General features: G+C 48.2%; 2 protein-coding genes across 4 annotated transcripts; both read left to right on the plus strand.

The window, feature by feature from the left end:
• The first annotated feature begins 529 nt into the window (after nucleotides 1-529).
• Nucleotides 530-18,334, plus strand: mta2 (metastasis associated 1 family, member 2). Of its 3 annotated transcripts, XM_079758004.1 has the most exons (19): nucleotides 530-606; nucleotides 781-952; nucleotides 4,924-4,991; nucleotides 6,646-6,739; nucleotides 11,492-11,609; nucleotides 11,808-11,871; nucleotides 12,245-12,362; nucleotides 13,105-13,207; nucleotides 13,719-13,818; nucleotides 14,493-14,681; nucleotides 15,037-15,111; nucleotides 15,204-15,262; nucleotides 15,514-15,617; nucleotides 16,026-16,165; nucleotides 16,537-16,768; nucleotides 16,960-17,049; nucleotides 17,135-17,274; nucleotides 17,573-17,739; nucleotides 18,121-18,334. In XM_079758004.1, exons 2-19 carry the CDS (start codon nucleotides 925-927, stop codon nucleotides 18,281-18,283), a joined length of 2,052 nt encoding a protein of 683 aa, XP_079614130.1. In that variant the 5' UTR covers nucleotides 530-606; nucleotides 781-924; the 3' UTR covers nucleotides 18,284-18,334. The 3 variants fall into 3 exon arrangements, with proteins under 3 accessions (XP_079614130.1, XP_079614131.1, XP_079614132.1); XM_079758005.1 differs by lacking the exon at nucleotides 530-606 and having other exon boundaries at nucleotides 613-952; nucleotides 17,135-17,253; nucleotides 17,570-17,739; XM_079758006.1 differs by lacking the exon at nucleotides 530-606 and having other exon boundaries at nucleotides 613-952; nucleotides 17,135-17,253.
• Nucleotides 18,335-19,187: 853 nt separating this feature from the next.
• Nucleotides 19,188-22,956, plus strand: cth1 (cysteine three histidine 1; the record flags this gene model as incomplete). The annotated part of the gene is made up of 3 exons (XM_079758264.1): nucleotides 19,188-19,326; nucleotides 20,137-20,144; nucleotides 21,746-22,956. 3 exons carry the CDS (start codon nucleotides 19,188-19,190, stop codon nucleotides 22,790-22,792), a joined length of 1,194 nt encoding a protein of 397 aa, XP_079614390.1. The 3' UTR covers nucleotides 22,793-22,956.
• Between the last annotated feature and the right edge of the window lie 434 nt (nucleotides 22,957-23,390).

Raw genomic sequence — 23,390 nt, forward strand, 5'->3', positions numbered from 1 at the left:
TCTGCCTCACATTTACGCTTATGAAAGCAGAGTAAGTGCAAAAATGCCAACACGTTAGTCGCTACTATAAACTAACCAGCGCGTTATGACGTTTTGCTCGACACACAAACGCGCAAAGTCTACAATTATGTTTACATGCGCGTCCGTGTGTCGGCAACGTCCCCTCTGCGTCGCGCTGCTTTTTGAATCGTACATTCTGTTATTTCAGCAACAACGTCGGCCCATACATATTTGAAGAATCATTCCCATTCATACCACTGCTCGAGTTCTTCCTGAAAAACACAAGCATTATAAATCCACATTGTGCATATTCGCGCCGCCGTCTTCCTCGTTCATCGTCGCCGCGTGCACGTCATCCAGTCAACTATTTAAACTTCGAACATACGCGCGCGCGTGCGTGTGCGTCGAATATTATTTTATTTTTACTGTATGTATTATTTTGGCGCGTGTCGGAGATTGCCGATTCTATATTCCGAAGATGACGTTTACAAGCAAGGCGGGCGGGGGGGAGGGGGGCAGTGTGCGAGCGTACGCGAGTGTGTGAACTGAGCGGAGGTGAAGAAGAGGAGGATGAAGCTGGGAGCGGAGGATGGGAGGAAGAGTGGAGTAAGAGACAGGCTAGCTATCAAGGGCTGTGTGTGCATGCCTGCAAGTGTGAATGCGTGAGTGGGTGAGGAAGACGAGGGAGAGAGAGGAAGGTCGCCGAAGGACCGAAACAAAGACGCAATTTTGGACCCTGGGAAAGATTGTAACGGAAACTTTAAACTTTTTACCCGCCAGAGCTCGGCTGTTGTGCACGGAGCCGGCTTTGTTTCGCGGCGGGGGTGTCTACAGTAAATGAAGGGATAAAATAGCTCCAGATCGACATTTTTCCACGCAAGTGGGGAAACCCCCGGGACGGCGTTTGATAAGGGTTACTAGAGAATGGCGGCCAACATGTACCGAGTGGGAGGTAATTATTGTTAAAGTTATATTTTAAGGAATCCCCCAAAGTAATTGTTCGTTGAGAAGGGATCGGGCAGAAGGGGGCTAGCGTGCTACTGGGTTAGCTGATTGTGTGTTTAGCTGCTAACGAACGCTAGCTAGTCCCTGTAAAGCTAATGCTGGCCGGTTAGCTTATCTAATGTGGGGCGCTAATTTTTGTAGCTAACGTCAGGCGACCTCGCCATTAGATTTGGTTAGCAATACGTGCTAACTAGCTCACTTTTGTTAGCTTTGGAGCGGACTATTTCATGTTGGGGACATCTAGTTTGTTGTCTAACGGCGGGTTAAAGTACTGTACAGGTTGTTGGATAGTCTGAACTGTTTGTAAGAAGCCCTTCGCCTTTTGGTGAAGTATAGCTGGTCTTAATATAAGTATAGTTGGTTTTGAATTTGGAGGCACATATTGGCACATTTCGGGAAAGTACTTTGTAAAGTTATGTCTCCTTACTAACGCTCTCGTCGTAAGTTGCCCTGTGCCGGTTATATTTCCTCAAGTCCTCTCATCCATAACTTGTAAAAACCATGCCATGGCTCAACTTTAGAGTCGCCAGATACAACACAAGCAACACAGTTAACCGCCAATATACAAACAACAAAATACGAATGGGAACTGTGTGCCTTTTTTTTTACAAATAAAGGAAAGCTTCTCAAACACGATTTACATATCAAGAAAACTGTTAAATAATTACAATAATATGCATGTGGTAATTAAGTATTTACAACCAACCTAAATGTAGTCATTACGTGGACGTTCATGTGTTCATCTTATGCACATTTACTACGTGCACATTTTGCATGGATAGCCCTGTTTTGAATTGTGCCTGGCGCGAATATCTGTTTCGATACGATGTATATTGTACTACCTTAATAGAATCCCCATTGGGGTACTTCTTGATATATTTCTTTACAATACACCGTACACTAGGGTGCATACTTGGTATTCCTAACGTCACGTACACAATATAGTAAAGTTATAGGCCGGTGTGGTCATTTCAGCACTTATTATGACACTAATTTCAGCTCCATTTATTTTTAACTGTTTTCCATTAATGCCGTATAAACTGATGCCATATCCCTCATTACAACTCTCACTAGCCATGGCCAAAAGCTGTCGCCCGGTACCTGGGCTCGACTTGGCCTTCCTAGCGTGTACTGCCCCACGTCAGCACCCCATAAGCTCCCTGAGTACCACACTCGCGCCACCAAGGCATAATTACAAGCATGTCTCCAGCACAATTTGCATACTTCCTTGGGGAACTTTGTCACTACAATGGTACAAAGAAGTCATAAGATGTTTCTCCTATTGTTTTATTGCTTCTTCTGGAATTGGAAGTGCTTCTTGCTGTGATTTGACCATGAAAAAAATGCCAACCCTATTTTAAATTTTGTCGTATGACTATGTTTACAGATATCTATTCATTAATCCTGCTCATGCCAATAGGTGTAATACAAATTATATTGCATATTCCAGTGCCTTTTGTAATTGTTTTACACTTAGTATATAAAAATGTGAGCAGGTGACACAGTACCTACAATACTGAAGTGATTGACCAACCTGACAAAACTTTTCCGCAAGTATTTTGGCAATGATGAAACAAAAACTACCTTAGAAACATAGCCGGAACTGTAGACTTCAAGCAATAGGACGTCTTTTTTTTTTTATAAAGGTCATGCGTTACTTTCTGTCATCTACTTCCCCATCAGACACTATTGAGTTCTTAGCATGTCCCAAAGTCAATTTTGGAGCAATCATGCCCTCTCTGTATGTTGTCTGTGGGGAAAAACTCTAATATTCTGTTGTCTGCTAAATATAGCTTGTTTTGAAAACTGGTTAAGTGCGCAACATAACACAAACATTACAACTCCAGCAAACCTAGTCGTATAGTCAAATAACGATAAAAATATTACCATTTGTTTGAATTGGAATATAAGCCTCGCTATGAAGTTGCTGTTTACTAACATTTGTCATAAGACAGAATTATTTCAATGATACCTACAGATGTGCTTTTGGTCTCGTTACCGAGGGGCCCCTTAATGACATTCATGCAACATGTCTCACTGATCAATAGTCAGGATCAGGAGGATCGATGCCGTGGCTTCCTATTTAAATAACGCCTGAAATATTGGTGAGGATTTACGTGGGAGATTCTTATCTTGCGTTTTGACTAAATGGCCAGTGGTAGCCCCACAGAAGGATGCTGCATTAAGGAGTGTGATCATTATCTCACCAGGGATTAGTCAAAGGGTTTCTGTGTGTGTGTGTGTGCTTTCCTACGTATGCATGTGTCCCTCCTCAGTCACCCTCAAGCACCTAGCACATTGCGCCACTCTCGCCGCGTACGTCCACAGTGAACACTCTACACTTGATTAGCCCTCTAGCGGGATCCCTTTTTGCAAAATATTTATATTGTACTTAACCCTTATGCACCCCTTTTCCCCCCTCCCTTAAAATTAATTGTATACATGATCTTTGGTAAAAACTCTTCAACATTTACCCTGATGGTATCTGATAGCCTCTGCGGACAAATGTAGTGAATTTAGCGACGGCGTCTTTTCATAGGTTGCGGGCACTATATGATCGCTAACAAAGAAGCAGGCTGTCTTTTCTCTCCAGATCATTGATCTATTGGGCTCCCCTATAGCCTTCTGCCTCTCACTGAGCCTGCTGGTGTGCAGCGGGTCTCGCCCTGCCACTGATGCCACTCAATTCTCTTAATTTGTCCCATTGAGCATCCACACCACAAACATGGCTCATCAGACGAAATCGGAGACTTAAAGATTGCGTAAAACAAAAAAGGGCATTCACAGGGCAAGTATGGCCTGCCCTGAATGGGATTTTCTTCTTTCATCACTGACGATATGGACGTATCAATATATTGGGTCCATATGGTGTTATATAACGGCACAGAAGTGACATGGAGACACGCTAGGAAGTGCATTTTTAAAAAAAAAAAAAACTCCTAATGTGTATGATTATGAGCGCAATTGATGTATACCTGAAGAATGCATGCAGTGTGACAGTCCATCCTGTCTAAGACGACACGATATGTATCAAGCATGCGCAGCAGTGTGTGGGAACCAGGTCAATGGTTGATTGAGCTGATCCATGACTGGCCCCTCGTACACACTTCTTTTGGGATCAGATCATGACCTAAAGGAGTACGACATTAACAAGTGTCTGGAAGAGAAATGCAGAGAATAGAGCCAGCTGCTGACATTTGTTTTAGAGATGTGTCAAATTAGTCTGTGGCTCTAGTATGGTCATTTCACTTTGACACTTGGTACAGACTTATGGGCACGTTTGTTGAAACAAACGATCCAACTTTAGTCACTGGCTTTGGGCCTAGTCATCATCACACAGTGGTCTGTGATGGGTCATCACTTGTGCAGAGGGATTTTGTTCAGAATCACTTTAGTGGGGAAAATAAGACCTCGCCTACGCTTTATCACCTTAACTTCACCAGTATTGTGCATTACAAGGAGCAGACTTTTATTTTTCGTTTTTCCAGATGACTATGAATCTTGTTGCACTGGTGATGGCTCACTCTTGGCTTGTGGCTTATGCAGGACCTTTAATGTGACCTGAATTGTGGTTATCATCTTTTTAACCTGTCCCCATTGTCTGTTAAGTGCTCCCAATGGGAGTGTAGACATCTACTTCGAGAGTCTGGTACACATCCTGGAGGTTACTCTTTTCTACAATAGTACCACCTTTCTATAATTTCCCTTCTTCTTCTTCTGTCAAGTATTTTTTTCAGCCGGCTACTTGCTGATGCGTACTTACTCTTTATGTGTGGTTCAGATGGGTTTGTTGCTGGTGCTGGGTTATAGGCCTGTAATCTCTTGACAAAATGACGAGAAGGCTGCTCCTCTGTTCAGCGTTTATGATTTATGATGATTAGGATTTTGTGTACTTATCCCCCCCTCTCTCTCTTCCAGATTACGTGTACTTTGAGAATTCGTCCAGCAACCCCTACCTGATTCGCAGAATAGAAGAGCTCAACAAGGTCAGTTTTTTTTTTTTTTTCTGGGGTCGGGCACTTGTCTAAATATTTATTCAGCGTCAATTGAATTGTCATGCATTCATATAATCTGTTGTGAATCGCTGTGCGCCACCTAAAAGAACACATTTCACATTTTGGTCACGGGGTTAAATTCCTCCGAAGATCTGTTTTTGAACATTCCGCATTGAAACCAAAAGCACCACAATGACAAACATAACATAACAAATGCTGCTTTGCCGCACCACTGCAAAAGTCTCCCATATACTTCTCAAAAAAAAAAAAACATGTGCTCCACCAGTGTCAAGGTCACTCGTCCTTTGCATCGAGAGTGTGGGTGGTAAACGTCGTATTTAGTTCCAAGATATTCTACACGAGGCCACTCTGTCTGAGACGCACCGCAACTCTGCTCTCCCCAGCCCCGCTCAACCCAAAGCATGCTCCTTATCGAGCATGTCTTTATACCCACCCTAAGAGCCCCCTTTTACTGGGCTGCCAGTCTGAGCTCCAATCCCACCGCCACAACCAGCGAGCCCCCAGTTGGCCAGGCGGGGCAGGTTAGACGTGGCGGCGACGGCAGTAGGTACAAGACGCTGGTACAGGAGCTCCTTATATAACTCGGCAGTAGCGCTGGTGCATGACACAAGCCGGCCGCCCCAGTCAGTGGGATTAAGCTTGGTTTATGTAACACTTAGATTGAAGGGGGGCCGTGGTGAGGACTTCATCTTCCCAAGTACTGATGGATGCTCAGCACGCTGAATGCGTGATATAATAGAGGGAGCAGCAATGATACAACGTCAACCAAATAGAAAAAAACGCATCTATTCCGATGCTAATGAGGCTCTGGCCAACGCAATCAATTTTCAGTAGAAAGAATTTGAATTGTTGGTTTGTTGGCCTTTAAAACATTTTAAAGCCCAAAGCACACAAATGGTGAGTTTTGCTTCACATTTGCAGCGTGACCATAACAATTAACTTAATCATATTGCTTTGACAGTTTTTAACATTGTAACAACGTTGTAAACCCTGTGTCACTGTGCCTGTATATATGTATGTATTGAGGTTTATAATGTATATATTATGGCCGTAAATAATTGATGTGTTCTAGTTTGATTACACATCTCATTATTGAAGTATTCATGTGCTGCGAATGCACTATGAAATAATTGGGCCAGATCTGCCAATATGCTAAAGGACGGGTAGACGGTTTTGTGAATGTAATTTTATTCATGACGTCATTTTTACATAGACTTTTCTTACAGTATTAAAAAAGGACAATAATCTTCTCAAGAAAATATTGTTGTCTGTATGCAGTATGAACCTGCGGTAATACGATTCAACAGGATCATGAAATTAACTGCTGGAAAACTGCTGCAGAGCTGTGAGACAACAGACCATGTGATGCCTTTTAACCAATCACAGGGGATAAGCCACACATTTTAGGCCTGCCTACTGGCTTTGGTGGATGACGATCAATAGATTGCAGACCACCATAGCATATAAATATATACCAAATTAATTAAATTAAAGAATTAATTCAACTGAATAAATCAAAAAAAAAAATTTCATCTAACATTCATATTTAGAAAATGTCTGTAGATGTGCGAGAGTGTGTTAGAACCAAATGCTGACCACAATGCGGCTCTCTTTACCTCCTCAGACGGCCAATGGAAACGTGGAGGCCAAGGTGGTGTGTCTCTTCAGGCGGAGAGACATCTCGGGGAACCTCAACACACTGGCCGACAGCAACGCAAGTGAGTAGTGCTTGCCTCGCTCCTTCATTGAATTCGTTATCTCTCTTTGATTCTTATCTGAGTTTGAAGGGGACCAACCATGCCGCTGAGATTTGCATTTACTACATTTTATGGTCATAAAAAAGCAACCGGCAAACCTAAAATGACAACAGAAAAGCCGGGCTTTGTAGTGCTCCGCAACCAGCCTTGAGGCCGGTACTATGGTCCACTTCAGGGTCCGAAATCTTCATTTAACCGAGGCTAGAGTAGAGAGGCGAACCACGGAGTGAGCTAAACTCTCCGCGCGCCACAGAGCTTGCATAGACAAACTGTATCCTGCATGTGAAGGACAGTGCGTATCACTCGGGGACACAGCACTTGAAGATAAACAGGATTTTCTAGTGACATGTGCAGACTTGAATAACGATTTTTTAAAAATATTCATACCTTATTTGACCAGTGGTGCCAAAAGGATTGATCATCGTTTAGTTCCCATACCTAATATGCAAGTTTGACCTTGTAAGATTTTAAGCAAAGGTTTGCAGAGTTCGTGTTAAGGTTACGAGGGTACAGTGTGGATTCATAAAGAGGTCCAGGCCAAGTCTTTCAAAAGGCCGTGGCAAACTGGTTTTCAGCTGTTGTAAACACTGGCCTTTACAACACTACTTCACTACTAGGGCTGGCCCGTATATATATTGTTTAAAAATGTGGATATATTGTTACGTTTTCCGAACATATATATATATATATATATATATATATTCTTTTTCATCGAAAAAAATGCCTGACTAACAAACTGATATTTGAAAATTTGGGGCCCAGTGCGAGCCTCAACCATGAGAATGGTTTGACAAATCCTCCCCTCTGCTAATGTTAGGGATCACACTATAGCATAACAAACAGGTTTCTCAAACCTCAGTCAGAGGTCTGGGCCCTGGCCGTCCAACACAAGGACCTCATGGAGGAGACGTGACCCCGGTCATGATGCATGGAGAACGCACAAATCTCAGACTGTAGCCTGCCCTCATAATGTAAATCGTTTTTTTGCAGAATAGTGACACTGGGAATAGCTGTCAACTTATAGCAGAGTACCATGTCCTGGTTATACTGACTAATTTGTAAGAATAGTAATACAATGGCCACTGGGAATAAATCACGGCAAGCGTTTTGATACTGCTGCCAGAGCGAGGTAGCCGGGCTCATTGTAGCACAGGGATATGATGTAGTTCACAGCTTAGCAGATCTAACTGAGGCAGACCCGTATGAGACACAGACTTGCAGACGTCCTCCTGGACAGGCTTTAAGAGGAACTTTCTTGCTCCGTTATTATAAATTTAGGTGGGTATTGCCCCATACACCAAAACTGAGGTCTGAGACTCACAAACCACAAGTAAACTGTATCAAGAAGTACTCTTACATTAGGAAATAGTGTGACATTTCAACTTTAAAGCTTTTGCTGCTTCATGCATCCTCCGTTCAGGGATGGCTATTATTGGCTATATTTTGACCGTATTTAAAGCTTTATGGATAAGGAGATGTACTGAGAATATATGTAGATCGGCATTTAATAGGCTCTATAATGTTGGCTCAATTAGTTTATATGGGATTCAGGGGGAATAATTGGCCGCATCTCATAATGAATTGTACACATTGATCCGCTGTATAAATCTGCAAACGAGTAAACAAAAAGGATTACGCCGTCGTGGCCAAAAGATAGAGACGGGAACGAGCAGAAGAACCGTGTGCATGCCACACGCGACTGTGAAATAAAACGGTTCCATCCAATAAGATGTCTTTCTGTGCATAGGCCCTAATCTATTAGGCCAATACTGCTAAGCCGCATAGTGGCCGCTAATGGCCCCGACCACCGTTAGGCCTGATCGGATTCCCTCATCCGCTTCTCCGCCACCGCCGACGCTAACAGCCCCCCTTCCTCACCCCCCTCCCTTCCTCACCCCTCCTCTTCCTCCCCTGCTGCTGCAACGCTCCAGACAAAGACACACGCTCAGTGACACACACACACACACACACACACCCAACACCTCAAAATGGATGCGTTAATACCGCCTTCAGCATTGCAGCTTCTTTGTACATCGAGGCCCCAACCTCTTCGCCATACTATCGACAGGGTTTTCCTCGTGCACTGCCGTAAACGCGACATGTTTTGGCCAGTGTCTCACACATACACACACATACACATGCGCTCACACGTGTTTGCTTGCGAACATTTATGCAAATGTGCAGTTGATGAATTTGTCAAGTTATTTTTGGGGGTCCTTTTATCTACTTTGCCATTCAAAGTCACATTTGAATGAGGCTATGGGGGGGAACATGTAAAATACTCTGCACCAGGAAGGCATCCTTGTTATCACCTGGTTTCCCTAAGCCTTCTGGATGCATCGGGTTATTTCTGAGGATACATTGAGCTCAGTGTTGCACCATTTTAATGTCTGATGAAAGGCCACCTGGGGAGCTTGAATTTAATCTCTGGCTGAGAGTATCTCCCAGCCCAGCACACGCTTCGCCCGCTACTGCTCTCTGCATTTGGGGCCTCCTTACAGACACATCTGTGGTTCGTAGGCACAGCAGGGACCCCCACGAGTGGAGGGCTACCGGAATGCTCTGTAGACCGACCCACTGCTGATTTCACACGAATGGGCCGCTGTGAAGCGGTGTGTTTCGTCACCACTGCTGCAACGTGTATGACTGGACATTTTCGGCGTTTTGCTCACGCACTTCCTTGCTCCTGCCATTCAGCGTCTAAAGCCGGGGCTCCTTGGTCTCTCTGCCCTCCCTCGCTACATTGCTCTCTCTCTCTCTCTCCCGTCCCCTCTCTCCTCTCTCTCCCGTCCCCTCTCTCTCTCTCCCGTCCCCTCTCTCCTCTCTCTCCCGTCCGCTCTCTCCTCTCTCTCGTCGTCATCAGTCCGTGTCCTGTGGTTGCTCGTCCTCTTCCGAGCGCCCGATGGCCCCTAGGTCAAGGTCGTCCTCTCTAACTCTCTATCTGTCTCTGTCTCTCTCTCTCTCTCCGTCTCTTGCTCCCCTCCATCCTCAGACTGTCTGTCTCTCAGTGTGTCTCTGTCTCTCTCTCTCTCTCTCCGTCTCTTGCTCCCCTCCATCCTCAGACTGTCTGTCTCTCAGTGTGTCTCTGTCTCTCTCTCTCTCTCTCCGTCTCTTGCTCCCCTCCATCCTCAGACTGTCTGTCTCTCAGTGTGTCTCTGTCTCTCTCAGTCTTTTGCTCCACCCTCAGACTATCTGTCTCTCTCTGTGTCTCTGTCTCTCTCTGTCTTTTGCTCCAACCTCAGACTGTCTGTCTCTCTGTGTCTCTGTCTCTCTCTGTCTTTTGCTCCAACCTCAGACTGTCTGTCTCTCTGTGTCTCTGTTGTTCTCTGTCTTTTGCTCCACCCTCAGACTGTCTGTCTCTCTCTGTGTCTCTGTCTCTCTCGGTCTTTTGCTCCACCCTCAGACTGTCTGTCTCTCTGTGTCTCTGTCTCTCTCTGTCTTTTGCTCCACCCTCGGACTGTGGTTTTGTTGTTTTTCCAACCAAAGGTTGCCCTGATGTCACAGGGCCGTGGAACACCAGAGGTTAACTCTAACTTGCCTTGCATCTCTGTCAGGGGGAAGAAAGTGTCTGTGTTTCGGGGATTGGGTTGGGGTGTGTGTGTGTGGGGGGTGGTTGCGTTTGGGGGAGGGGGGGGCTGGGTTGTGGGTGCATGTATGCATGTATTTGTGTTGGACTGAACGTGGGAGGCTAGGAGAGAGCGAGAATGCCTGCCTGATATGTTTGCCTTAACTGACTTCCCCCCCGCTCCTTGTGCATGTGTGTGTGTCCTTTGTGTGTGCTTTCTTTTTAATGTGAACGCTACGTAGGAGTGTGGGTGTGTGCGTGGCTCTTTTTAATGTGTGTGTGCGTGTGTGTGAGTGAGTGAACGAAGAGGGTAGTAGATACATGATTGGGGGATGGGCGCCTCAGGTTTGGTATACAGGGTTTCCTACTTTGTCTGGCAGGGACTCGCCGGACAAGGGGAGGGAGGGTGAGGGGAGGGGTGGGGTGAGGGGGGGAGGGAGGGAGGGAGGGAGAGGGGTGGCAGGAGGGGTTAACAGAAAGGGGTGTGGCCTAAGGTCCCGGCCTTCTCTTTTGGTGACAGGGTTTCCTGTGGCTGAGTGCAGGGGCGGAGTCCACGCAGATGGAGCGAGATAGTTCCCTTCCCACCACACGCGCACACGCCCCCAACCCCCCACCCGCTTGTAAATTACTCACTTGCCTCAAATTAGGAATGCGCAATCTAGTGGCTGAACGCACACACAGCCAGATTAATTTGCAGTGGCTTTTTTAATCTCCAGCTATGTACTCCTTCATGCCTGGAAATGCCCTCCGTTCTCTGGTTTACGAGAGCTACAATGATAAACCCACCGGCCACACTTAATCCACTCAGAGGATGGCGGCCGTAGTATTCGGTGGTCCTCCAGAAAATATCATTCGCTAGTCATTTCAAGGCTGTGATATGAAATTTGTGTGAATTTATTTTAGACAAAAATAAAAATATATAATAAAATAAAAAAATGATGTATAGACTTCGCGCTTCTATCATTACAACAGGCTCCGATCTTTCAGTACCGGTGAGCTCATGTTGATACCAAACTTGATTCCACGCAGTTTGATCAATAGCTCCCCAATCCACCATATGGATCTGAAACGTGCGTCTGCGGGGATAATCCCCTTTGTCTCCAAATGGCTCCCCAGCCTTCTCCTCATGGCGGCCTGTTGTCTTTCAGGAGACTTTGAGGAGGAGTCCAAACAACCCTCCGTTTCGGAACAACAGAAGCACCAGCTCAAGCACAGGGAACTCTTCCTCTCCCGACAGTTTGAATCCCTGCCTGCCACTCACATACGGTAAACCAACCTTTACGACTCACACATTTTAGTCAAGGCTCGATGCATTGCCACCAAAATGTCAAGTCATCCTATGTACATTTCTATGCATTATATTTAAATATAAATACATTTATTTATTATTTTCTCTTACGGGCATGTAAGTCAGTGCCAGTAAGATTAGTCTACTCAACCGGGGAAATGCCCTGTCTCTTTCAGGGGCAAATGTAACGTCACCCTCCTGAATGAAACAGACGTCCTGGCCGGCTACCTGGAGAAAGAGGTAGGTCTGCCGACCGGGGGGGTGTTTGGGTGAGGGGACAAACCCGCTTTGCCTCATTCCTGCTGTTTTGTTTTCATCTCAGGATTATTTGAGTGTTAACGAGAGACTATAATATAAAGATGTATTTAAATTCAGAATATTTGTGTTCTTGCGTCCTTCTTTCTTTTACTTATCTATTTATTTATTTTTTCATTCTATTGCATGACGATGCTTCTAGTGAAGCACTTTGAGTCTGCCTTGTGTATGAAATGTTCTTTATAAATAATGTTGTGTTGCCTTATTTTCTTGAGGCAACATTTCTTCCATTCGTTACAGCCTAGTACCATCAAGTGTCTTCGGTCTTAACTGTGCCATCCCCCCCCCACTCCCCCAGGACTGTTTCTTCTACTCCTTGGTGTTCGACCCGGTCCAGAAGACCCTGCTCGCGGACCAGGGGGAGATCCGGGTGGGCTCCAAGTTCCAGGCGGAGATCCCCGACAAGCTAGCAGAAAGTAAGGCCCGCCCCCCAGCAACAGACACCCACCTCACAGTCGCGCTCGGGTCGCACAAGCAAACGTGTATATCATTAGCATTAATTTTAAAAATATTCAAAGGTTGCATCACTACATATTTGAAGGCAGTACCGTACAACAGTATTCTTATTTTAATTTAGAGATTTCTCCACAAATTCAGAAAATAAGATAGACCCAACAGATTCTCTGTGGACTCGGTGCTGCCCCCTACAGGCAAGGGGGAGTGGCAAATAATAGAAATGGATCAACAGCTGAGAAACAATTCATACAAAACCCACGGAAGGAGCCGTTGACTCGGTACACCATAACCCCTAGTCTCGTGGTGGCGTGGTGTGTGGATCACGATGAGAGCTGTGTGTTTTCCCTCCGCACTCTGCCGGCCTCAGTCCCATCTGGTCCGGCAACCCTTTGAGACCACGGATACTGAGTCACCAGCACTGTCGCATGGTGTTGATGTTGGTGGCTCTGCGCCCTGCCCTTCCCTCTCCCCCCCGCCTCATCCTCATGTTCTTCATCCTTAACGTTCGTCAAGCGGGTGTCAAACAGCTGGGAACCCGGGTCGCTGCGATCAGGGCTGTGCCTTAATGGTACGAGCTCTACCGGGTGTTTGAAGTGCATCACTCCCCCGAGCCTCACCCAGTACCTGTATAGTTCTGTTCCGTGCTGCGTCACACTAACGCCTCCCCCCCCCCCCCCCCCCCCCCCCCCCCCCCCCCCACAGTTGAACTGGACACTCGTATCCAGGACAAGCTTGAGACCAAGGTGTGGGACCCGGACAACCAGCTGAAGGACCCCCAGATCGACCAGTTCCTGGTGGTGGCGAGGTGAGCCATCTGTCACCCCCCCCCCCCCTGCTTTCACATGGCGGCCCTCAAGCCGTGGGTTGTCATGGTGACCGGTGCCTCCGTGACGGGGCGGGCCTGGGTTGTGTTTCATGGGGCCGGGACGTGGGGTTGTTACGCACATGTTTTGTTCCGGGGTAAACGGGCGTTTAATGGTCACTTTCACTTCAAGTCGTTGGAAGTGTAAGATTCATCCTGGCTAACGAGTGGGGTTTGGACGCCACAAGTCTCCTTTGGAGGGAGTCCACGTCACGCTGGCAGCCATTCAGCGCTCTGTTGGCAGCACCGGAGCAAGCTCTCCCTCTTGTGGCCCTTTGAGGGAATATCACCGCAACGCTTAATAAAACGATATTCATAGTATTAGAACGTCAAACCGTTTTTCCCGTTACATTTATTATTTTTAGCACTTGCATTGCATTTAGTGTTTTAAGGATTGCATGGCTGAGTGTGAGGAGATGTGGTGACCGTCATCGTGTGTGTGTGCGTGTTGCAGAGCCGTGGGGACGTTTGCGCGTGCCCTGGACTGCAGCAGCTCCATCCGCCAGCCCAGCCTCCATATGAGCGCTGCCGCAGCCTCCAGAGACATCACCCTGGTGAGTGGAACAACTGACCCCGCCCTTCACAGGCGGCGGCACGACCGGGGACGAGGGGGTCACCGCAAACTCTCGGGACTCGGGCAGCGCACGCCTTAAAGGTCCCATATCATACCACCAGGTGTGAGTGGGATCAGCCGTTACAAGCAGTTTTGAAAATCTGCCTCTTCTGACATCACAAGTGGGCGTGTCCACCTAGATGTGTGCTGGATGGATCAGTCTACCAGCCTACCCAGTGGACTCTAGCAAACGTTGCTCATCTATCCGTCATACATCTAGGCGGACACGCCCACCTGTGATGTCAGAAGAGGCAGGTTTTCAAAACTGCTTGTAACGGCTAATCCCACTCACACCTGGTGGTATAATAGGTCACCTTTTAATGTTTAAAAAGACCCTGACCTGTCAGATCAAAATGGGATGCATGGGTTTTTTTCGACTGCTTTCGTCGCCCTGAATAAGGTTGCTTGATCGGTCGCTGTACGTTAACATTCGATTTTTGTTTCATAGAAAGTTGCCAAATGATGATACTTGAGTGCGTCGCGATGGCTGTTATTTTGTTTACCAAAACCAGCCCATTGACGTCACCAGAAGCCCGCCTGCAGCACAGGCCAAACACAAACCCGCACACACCGGCCCCAGACCTCTAACCCAACTCTGTCCGGTCCCCGCCGCAGTTCCACGCCATGGACACGCTGCAGAAGAACGAGTACGACCTGGCCAGGGCCATGTCCACCCTGGTACCCCAGGGGGGGCCCGTGCTCTGCCGGGACGAGATGGAGGAGTGGAGCGCTTCGGAGGCCATGCTGTTCGAGGAGGCGCTGGAGAAGTACGGCAAGGACTTCAACGACATCCGCCAGGACTTTGTGAGTCCCGCCTCTCCCCGCCGTGTGTGTGTGTGTGTGTGTGTGTGTGTGTGTGTGTGTGTGTGTGTGTGTGTGTGTGTGTGTGTGTGTGTGTGTGTGTGTGTGTGTGTGTGTGTGTGTGTGTGTGTTCGATGGAAATAAACCACATTCGCTGGGCCATTCTTCTCTCAGCTGTGTAGTGTATTTTTTGGGTCTTGTGTAGAGCGTCAATAGCGTCACTATCTTTGGACATAATTTCACTGGTCGTTGGAAATCAAAGGATCTCTGCTCCAGTACCCTTTGCTGTCCACCTGTGTGGAGGGGAGTCATGCAGCCCAGTGGTTAAAACGGGACGTTGGTATGTTTCGTCTTGCAGCTGCCCTGGAAGTCTCTGGCCAGCGTGGTCCAGTTCTACTACATGTGGAAGACCACCGACCGCTACATCCAACAGGTGAAGCCACGCACCCGTTCAGAGGGCGCTTTGGATGATCGAACACGATGATTAAACACTGAGCTTACCGTGATCCTCCTCTCCTCCCCCAGAAACGACTCAAGGCAGCGGAGGCAGACAGCAAGTTAAAGCAGGTGTACATCCCCACCTAGTGAGTACGCCCCTGAACTGCAGCTGACGAAAGTGTCCACACACACACACACACACACACACACACACACACACACACACACACACACACACACACACACACACACACAGGCCGTAGCAATCCCAGTTCCCAGGATGAGCTCCGGCTAGGCTGCAACAATCGACCCGTGACCACACCATGGGCACATGGCCACGAGGTGGGACTTTTCGGACACGTCTGATCGAATGAAACCCATCCTTTGTGTCTTCCAGCACGAAACCAAACCCCAACCAGATCATGGCCCCTGGTAGCAAGCCCGGCATGAACGGAGCTCCAGCCGGCTTCCAGAAAGGCCTGAGCTGCGAGAGCTGCCACAGTAAGTGTGGTCCTCAGCGAGAGCTGTCATCGGATGGGCGTTGGTGAACCTGTACTAAAGCCGATGCTAACCAAATATGTGATGCTGTCTACAAAATCAGAAAATTCGATGACACTGATTGTTCTCCTCTTTGGACCATGAAATGTGTGTATAATATAAAATGTAATCCAGCCAAGTTAAGAAAAAAAAGTCTGCCCTGAAAAGCTTCAGGGCTGATGCCTGGAAAAATACTGCTACAGCTTTAGAAATGAAAATAGGAAATCAAAACAGGTTATGAGAGAGGTGACAATTTTGCCATGTTTTTTAAATTGTTTTACACTTTTCTGTGGTCAAATATTAGAATGTTGTACGAAGAATACCACCAACGGTTGAGTCACGTTCTCTGCCTCTCTGTCCCGCCCCCCCCAGCGGCCCAGTCCCCTCAGTGGTACGCCTGGGGACCCCCCAACATGCAGTGCAGGCTGTGCGCCTCCTGCTGGATCTACTGGAAGAAATACGGAGGCCTGAAGACCCCCACACAGCTAGAGGGCGCCGCTAGAGCTGGCTCTGTACGTTGGGCTCCGCCCCATTCACCCATTCATTCATTCATTCATTGATTATCCCTGACCAAACCCCCGTGAGGGAGGTGGCAGTGGGGTGGTACTGCACTTGAAGTCCAATATGTAACCTGCTTATTTTACATGAGCTATGTGGTTAGGGTGGTTTTGTTTTCTTTGTGATGTTTGGATCCTGTAGGGAGATGGGATTTGTTGGAATAATCCTCAGGGAGAAATACATTATAATATTCTTATTGTACCACTCAATCTTATAGTTTCTTTAATGAATATTGAGATCACCTTTCTCCTCCCCGTGCGCCTCCTCTTCCTCTTCCTCCCCCCCCCCCCCCCCCCCCCCCACGGCGTTGTGTCGTGTGCTGCAGGAGTCGGGAGGCCCTCGCGGTCACATGACTCGCCAGGAGGCCCAGGGCCTGTCGCCGTTCACGCGCAACGAGGGGCGTGCCAAGCTGCTGGCCAAGAACCGCCAGACCTTCATCCTGCAGACCACCAAGCTGACGCGCATAGCCCGCCGGGTCTGCATGGACATCCTGCAGCCACGCAGGGCCGCACGCCGCCCCTACGCCTCCATCAACGCCAACGCCGTCAAGGCCGAGTGTAAGGGGGGGAGTGGGGGTGTGGCTCTGGGGAGTGTGAGGATGTGGGTCTGGGTGTTTGTGTGTCTGGGGGAGTGTGAGGGTCTGGGTGTGTGTGTGTGTGTCTGGACAAACAAAGTGCACTTGACTCCTGAAGCTTGAACATTGCCAACATGGGAATCTAACCATGTGTTCTTGCCTCCCGTCCCCCAGGTATAATCCGGCTGCCTAAAGCCACCAAGAACCCCCAGAAGAACAGGGTGATCCCCCGGCAGTCCCTGGCCACCATAGTGAAGGATCTAGGTGAGCCTGGATGTCTCTGTCTCCATTCACCCAGGTTTGAACCGTCGTACTCTGGTCCTAAAGCAAGTCCTTTTCCTCTCCGCAGCCATCACGGCCCCCCTGAAGTTGAAGGCCCCCCGCGGCCTCCCGCCGCCCATCAACCGTAACCAGACCAACCAGCCCCGCGGGGGCCCCGGCCTGCTGGGCAAGAGGCCCTTCGACAACGTCAGTATCTCGCAGATAACGGCACGACACCTTTCCCCTTCCTCCCTGCTCACCACGCGCACCACGACATCGCGACTGCTCGCTGTCTTGTGTTGTAGAGCGATATAACCTTTTGGGTCGTTTTAACTCGTATTTTAATAATGGGGTGTCTCTTTTTTTAATTGTACTGCTCTCCTGTGACGACCGCATTTCCCATATGGGATCAGCGAATGAATCAGTCTCCATTGAACTAGACGATCGTTAGCGCAGTCACGGCGGTGGATGTCCCCTAGGCCGGCCCGGGTTCTGAGTGGGGTGTGCTGTCTGTGTTCTCCAGCAGGCCGGAGGTGGCGGCGGCGGCGGCGGCGGCGGCGTGCCGTTCCCCACCAACGGGAGGCCCTTCACGTCCGGCCTGAGGACCACCTCCCAGTCGGTCATCAAGCGGCAGAAGGTGAACCAGGGCGACGCGCCCAACCCCGTGGTGTTCGTGGCCACCAAGGACACCAGGTGAGCTCTCCGCCCCGCATCTGTCTCTACACCAGCAGAGCACAAAGACCCGGAGCGCCACTTTTAAAATGGCGTCAGTGCACGCAACGACACGCAGTTAGTGTCTAACCTGATTGTGCTAATCGGCACAAAGTGGAGGGATATGTTTAGTTCCTTATTTGGAAGTGCATTGGTGATAACGGCGCGTGGGGCACCGAGTGCTTATCGAGACGCTGGACGACGATAAACAACCGATGTTTTAAAGGATAAAGCCTCGCTAAAGAAACGCAACACAGCGGTGGGGTCGTTAATAAACACCTCAGCGCAGTCGATCAAAGCACCACGCTGAAAGGAACAGCGTCTAACGCCTCCATCCCCCCCCCCCCCCCCCCCCCCGTCCAGGGCACTGAGGAAACACCTGACCCAGTCGGAGATGCGGCGGGCGGCCCGGAAGCCCCACCTGCCGGTCCGCATCAAGCTGCCCCCTCCGCCGGCCCCGCCCCGGGTCGCGCCCATGGCCCTTCTCCCCTCCAGCACCAGCGAGCCCATCATCCTGGAGGACTGACGCGCAGCGGGTCGCCCAGGAGCCAAGAAGGATTTCCCACCGGGATCGGGATTGGGCGGGGTGGGCGGGCGGGTGGGTGGTTGGGGGGGGAAGGGGTGGGTCTTAACACTCGGGCGAATCACGTACAGGGCAGCGCCGCACGCCTCGTACCAGTAGTGGTCCGATTCTTTCTCTCTCTTGCTCCGTTTTTTTTTTGTCTCTTCTTTGATCGTCAAATGCTTCCCAGAGAGCGCGCACACACACACACACACACACACACACACACACACACACACACACACACACACACACTGACATACTCGCACTCACACACGCATACTGACATTCTCGCACACACACGCTACTTAGGTGACTGTACGTTTTATTCGTACCAAACAAAATGGTTAACACACGTGTAGAAAATCTGTGGCCAACATGTCCTACCACCACTCTTTGGGTCGAACAGTTTCCTCTCTCACGTCAATCTCTTTTTTTAAAGGATATTTTTAAATGTGTAATTTAAAATCAAGATGCGCGTCATCCTGGAACTGTGGTGATCAAGCACACGTTATTTTCCCCCGCCCCCCGTCCCCTCCCCAGGTCTATCTCTGTAAATACTAGCGACACTTCGCAGGCTGACACCTTTTTGGGGGCGTGACACCTGGGTGAAGGATACGAGGGGAGGGGGGGGAGGGGGAGAACTCGAAGCATGTTTCTCCACAAAGCAACCGGGTTTTATTTTTTTTATTTGTAAAACTGGATTTCCACCTCTCCCCCGCTGACACGAAAAACAGCTGAAAAATTCTAAAGGGTTTTGCCAAGTCTGAAGCAGGCACACGTGTGTGTGTGTGTGTGTGTGTGTGTGTGGGGGGGGTGTTGCCGCGAACGATCGCTCCCGGATGGTGTGTCTTTGTCTTGGATTTTAATGGCCTGCCTGTGCCTGGCCCCGCCCCACCGAACCCCAGGTCCCAGCCCACACCACGTGTCTGGCCTCATGCCTGATAAGGAACAGCAGGAGCTGGGACAGATCAAGATGGGGCTGATCAACAACGCCATGCTTGCATGTAAAGACCCCCTCCCCTTCCCCTGAGTGTGGAGTGGGCCACCACAGACATTCAACATCCCTCAACAACAACAACAACAACAACCACCCCCTGTTGGTGTCCCTGTGATGTCGGTCGTGCTCTTGTTTGCTTGTTTGTCAACTTGTTGTTGCAATCCAGCAAAATTTCTGTCTATGTCCCACTCGATTGTTAGATTTGCCACGCTTTTTTTCTCTTTTTTTGTTTTCTACAGCCGTTTTTAAACCCTTTTTAGGTCACATTTGTGGGCTTACATCAGAGATGGTTTGAAGGGGTTTTTGTTCCTTGGCACCGATGGTGTAAAATGACGTACTAATCACATGATGCAGTAGAACATTTGAATGGGTGAGACAGACGAGAGGAAAGGAGAGGTGAGCATTATTATGGCTATGTGACTGATATTTAAAATGAACGTTTGGCTTTTCGGGTTTGTTTTGTGTGGATGATGTCCGCCCAGAGTCTAAATTGTGTTCTTAAAGAAAAATAAAAAAAAAGTTGTAAACCTCACTTCAAAGGCGACCCCATGTAGGTTCTCCTGTCGATGTCCAACCCTATGGTGGCTTCCATCCATACACACAGAAAGGTGACTTTACAGTCTTGTGCTAAACTACAGCATCATGTTACTGATTTTTTTTTTTTTAGAAGGATATGATAATAAAGCAGCAATATATAAGATTAGGTTCACAAGTCATGCTTTTAAACTGTGAGTATGGTGATGTGAAAGGTACAACTCAAAGTGTGAGTTGATTTGGCCGTTTTTTTGTACCCCTCCCCCCTCCCCTTTCTCTTAAGTTAAGGGGGTGAGTACATGGAAGTGTTAATTGGATAATTATAATTCCTGTGTAGTTCTAAAACTGTGAATTATCACAGCAGGAAAAGGGCTACATGATGGATTTATAAGCAAGTTTGGTCCCAATGTGGGCTTTTCTAATGTTTCTTAAGAAAATACATTAGTAAATTCGTTGCAAATATTAATCTGAAAGAAGACATAATGGAAATTCCAGTGTTTTTTTTAATTTTAAATATAAATTCTAAAGTGATTCCTGCTCCATTAATTATTATGGAGGGGTCCTGAAATGATGTATATGTGAAACAAGCTTCTCATTCATAGGGTGGGTTTGGAATGGGGTTGGGGCGTGATTTGATCCATGGACAGAATTCAAAGGGAGAGGGGGTAGAATTTTCTAAGATGGCGAGAGAAACATGCTACAATTGAAAAATATTTCTTAAGTGTTTTTTATTCCGATGTCTGTATCCCTTAATGTATCTTGATAAGAAAAGAAATAAAGTTTTTTTTTTCTTCGTGGTCGCACATATGTACTTCATCAGTTATTTATTCATCAGTCCTATATAATGATTAACTCAACGTTGGTTCTGTATTCTATGTTCTTTTGGTTTGTCAATACCCATACCCAATAAGACTAAATTTCACTATTTTATCAAAAGCTCAAGTAATTATACAGTTCCAATTCAGATCACTTTGGACCGACGATTGATAGACAGATGTTAATTAGCGAGTTGTTAAAACGTCTTTTCAACCGAGGTGTGAATTAACACTGGTGTAACAGTGTTGACCAATGAGCGTCAGTCTCAGGATTGTTTATTGGGCATTTGATCCTTTGGCCCTGTAATCATCCGGACCTAATTTGATAAGGGCGCTGCTTTCTATCAACGATTGTGTGCGAATTCCAAGGAGTGGCGTCGCCCGTGCGTTGACGTGATTGGTTGATTGAACTGTTCCTGTGACGTGGTACGCAGGCACAGCTGATTCCTGATTTCAAAGCACGCGGGAGGGAGTCTTGGCCCGAGATAATAGACGACTAAGGGGTCAGTAGTTTGTGTGCAACTTCATAGCAAGAAGTTGGATTGTGAGGCTCATGCCACTGTGATTCACTAGTTTCTTTAACATAAATTCATACCTGCCTTTTGTTTTTCCTCATTTATTGTAAAGGCTTAGTTTGCATTAACATCCCACTACGCGTCGATTTTGTAAGCTACTATTACTGGGCTTGTTGCAATTATGTTCGAGGTGAGTCTCTTTGCCTTTATTGCCTACGTATTATTTATTCCATAGTACTTAATTTCTATTTTGTAGGCTGCCACTATTTCATGTGGCTGTTCTAAATTGGTCAGACTGTAAACGACGGAAACCCACTCATTGCACCCGTCCTGCTCTAGTCTCAAAACATTTCTTAAGTTTTGCTGTCATCTTGAATACTTGTCGCGTTTGCAGACCCGAGTGTCAAAGTGTAATGCATAGTTCAACTCCAGTGTTTTCATACATAGACCCCTCTCTACATGCTTTCAACAATAACACCCTAACAATCTAAAGTGCTTCTCATATGTAATCTGGTTGCCTTTTTTAAATTTCTTTCCTAAAAGTTTTGCAATTCTCCAACAGACGAGCAGCGATGACCTCTTCCTGCCCCCCTACCACGAAGAGATGGTGGACAACCTGCTCTCCAACGAATCCTCCGACGACTACGACTGCGGCTCCTCCCTGGCCGATGCCCTGCTCCCGCTGGTTGAGTCCTCGGCTTCCCCCCTCACCCCCTGGCTCTGCTCCACCCGCTACAAGACTGAGCTGTGCACCAGCTACGCCGCCTCGGGCCTCTGCAATTACGCCGAACGCTGCCAGTTCGCGCACGGCCTCCAAGAGCTCCACGTGCCCTATCGTCACCCCAAGTACAAGACCGAGCTGTGCCGAAGCTTCCACACCACCGGCTACTGTTACTACGGAACCCGCTGTCTTTTCGTCCATGGGGCCACCGAGCAGCGGCCCGCCTGCCGTCACCGCCGCAAGAACGTCCCCTGTCGCACCTTCCGCTCCTACGGCGTGTGTCCCTTCGGCACCCGCTGCAACTTCCTGCACGTCGACGAACTAAGAGATGGTGTAGCGGAGGAGTCGCCTGTCAGTTGCGGGCGCGGCAGCAGCTGCGGTAGTAGCGTCAGCGGGATCGAGGAGAAAAGTCCCGCCGATTTGCTCACTCCTACCTTCCAGGCGCAGGCCAAGGAGTGGAAGCCGCGCGGCGCGCTCTGCCGCACCTTCAGCTCGTTCGGCTTCTGCCTGTACGGCACGCGCTGCCGCTTCCAGCACGGCCTCCCCAGCAAGCTCAAGGGCTCTGACTCCACCCTGAGCCCCGCGGGCTTCCAGGCCGCCATCGGCAGTCGGGGGTTTTCCAAGAGCTACACTGACATGCTGCTGTCCCCCTTCTCCCCGTTCTCCTCATCCCCGGCCTCCTCCAACTCGTCCCCGCCGCCCTCCTCCACATGCACCCCCTCAGTGACCACTCCGCCGGTCGAGACCGCGGCCCACAACGCCTTCACCTTCTCCAGCCAGCACCTCAACGAGCTGCTGCTGCCGCTGGCCCTCCACCTACAGCAGCTGGAGAGCAGCCAGGCCCTGGCCACCAGCGCGCAGAAGATCTGGGACAACAGAGCACTTTGAAGTCCCCTGGCGTGAGGGACAACGCTGCCGTCGAAGCCTCCTAGCTGTGGAGCAACTAGTTTGATTATATGAGTTTGTTTTTAAAATGTTATGCTTTAGAGACTTATCGTAATTTAAATTTTTATTGGGTGGATATTTAAACTGGACGGTGTTTTTGACGGACACATGGCGCCCCGTTCGTGCGTTTGACTGCTAGTTGGTCCTTTAAAGTCGAGGAGGATGGTAAATAATCGGATGGCTACAAATATTTGTATGGGTGAAGTTGCTGCAGCCTATTTTTGGATGCACTGAGCCTTGTAATTAACTTTTTAATTGTTGTACATACTGATAATTATGGTCGGGTTATTTTAATATCTGACTCTATCATTATTAAACAGAAGTTTTAATCCAGTTTTGTTTCATCCTCGTACATCTTCAATCTTGTGTTTTGGAAGGAGTACCATTTTTGCAACAATAGGTAAACACTTCATTGCTTTGCAAATGTACAAATCCTTGCATACACAACCAATTTCAACATGTAGCTTTATGGAGAATAATGGTAAAAGTAATCCATCCATTTCCTGACAGAGGCTGCCTGTGCATCCACGGGTAGAACTTA

This window comes from Pollachius pollachius (assembly GCF_949987615.1).
Source record: "Pollachius pollachius genome assembly, chromosome: 20".
NCBI classification, from domain to species: domain Eukaryota; kingdom Metazoa; phylum Chordata; class Actinopteri; order Gadiformes; family Gadidae; genus Pollachius; species Pollachius pollachius.

Excerpts from the sequence above, each read along its gene's own strand:
- mta2 (XM_079758004.1), top strand. The coding sequence starts at position 925 with ATGGCGGCCAACATGTACCGAGTGGGAG. Across the intron at positions 4,992-6,645 it reads GAATAGAAGAGCTCAACAAG|ACGGCCAATGGAAACGTGGA; the intron begins GTCAGTTTTTTT and ends TTACCTCCTCAG. Across the intron at positions 11,610-11,807 it reads CTGCCTGCCACTCACATACG|GGGCAAATGTAACGTCACCC; the intron begins GTAAACCAACCT and ends TGTCTCTTTCAG.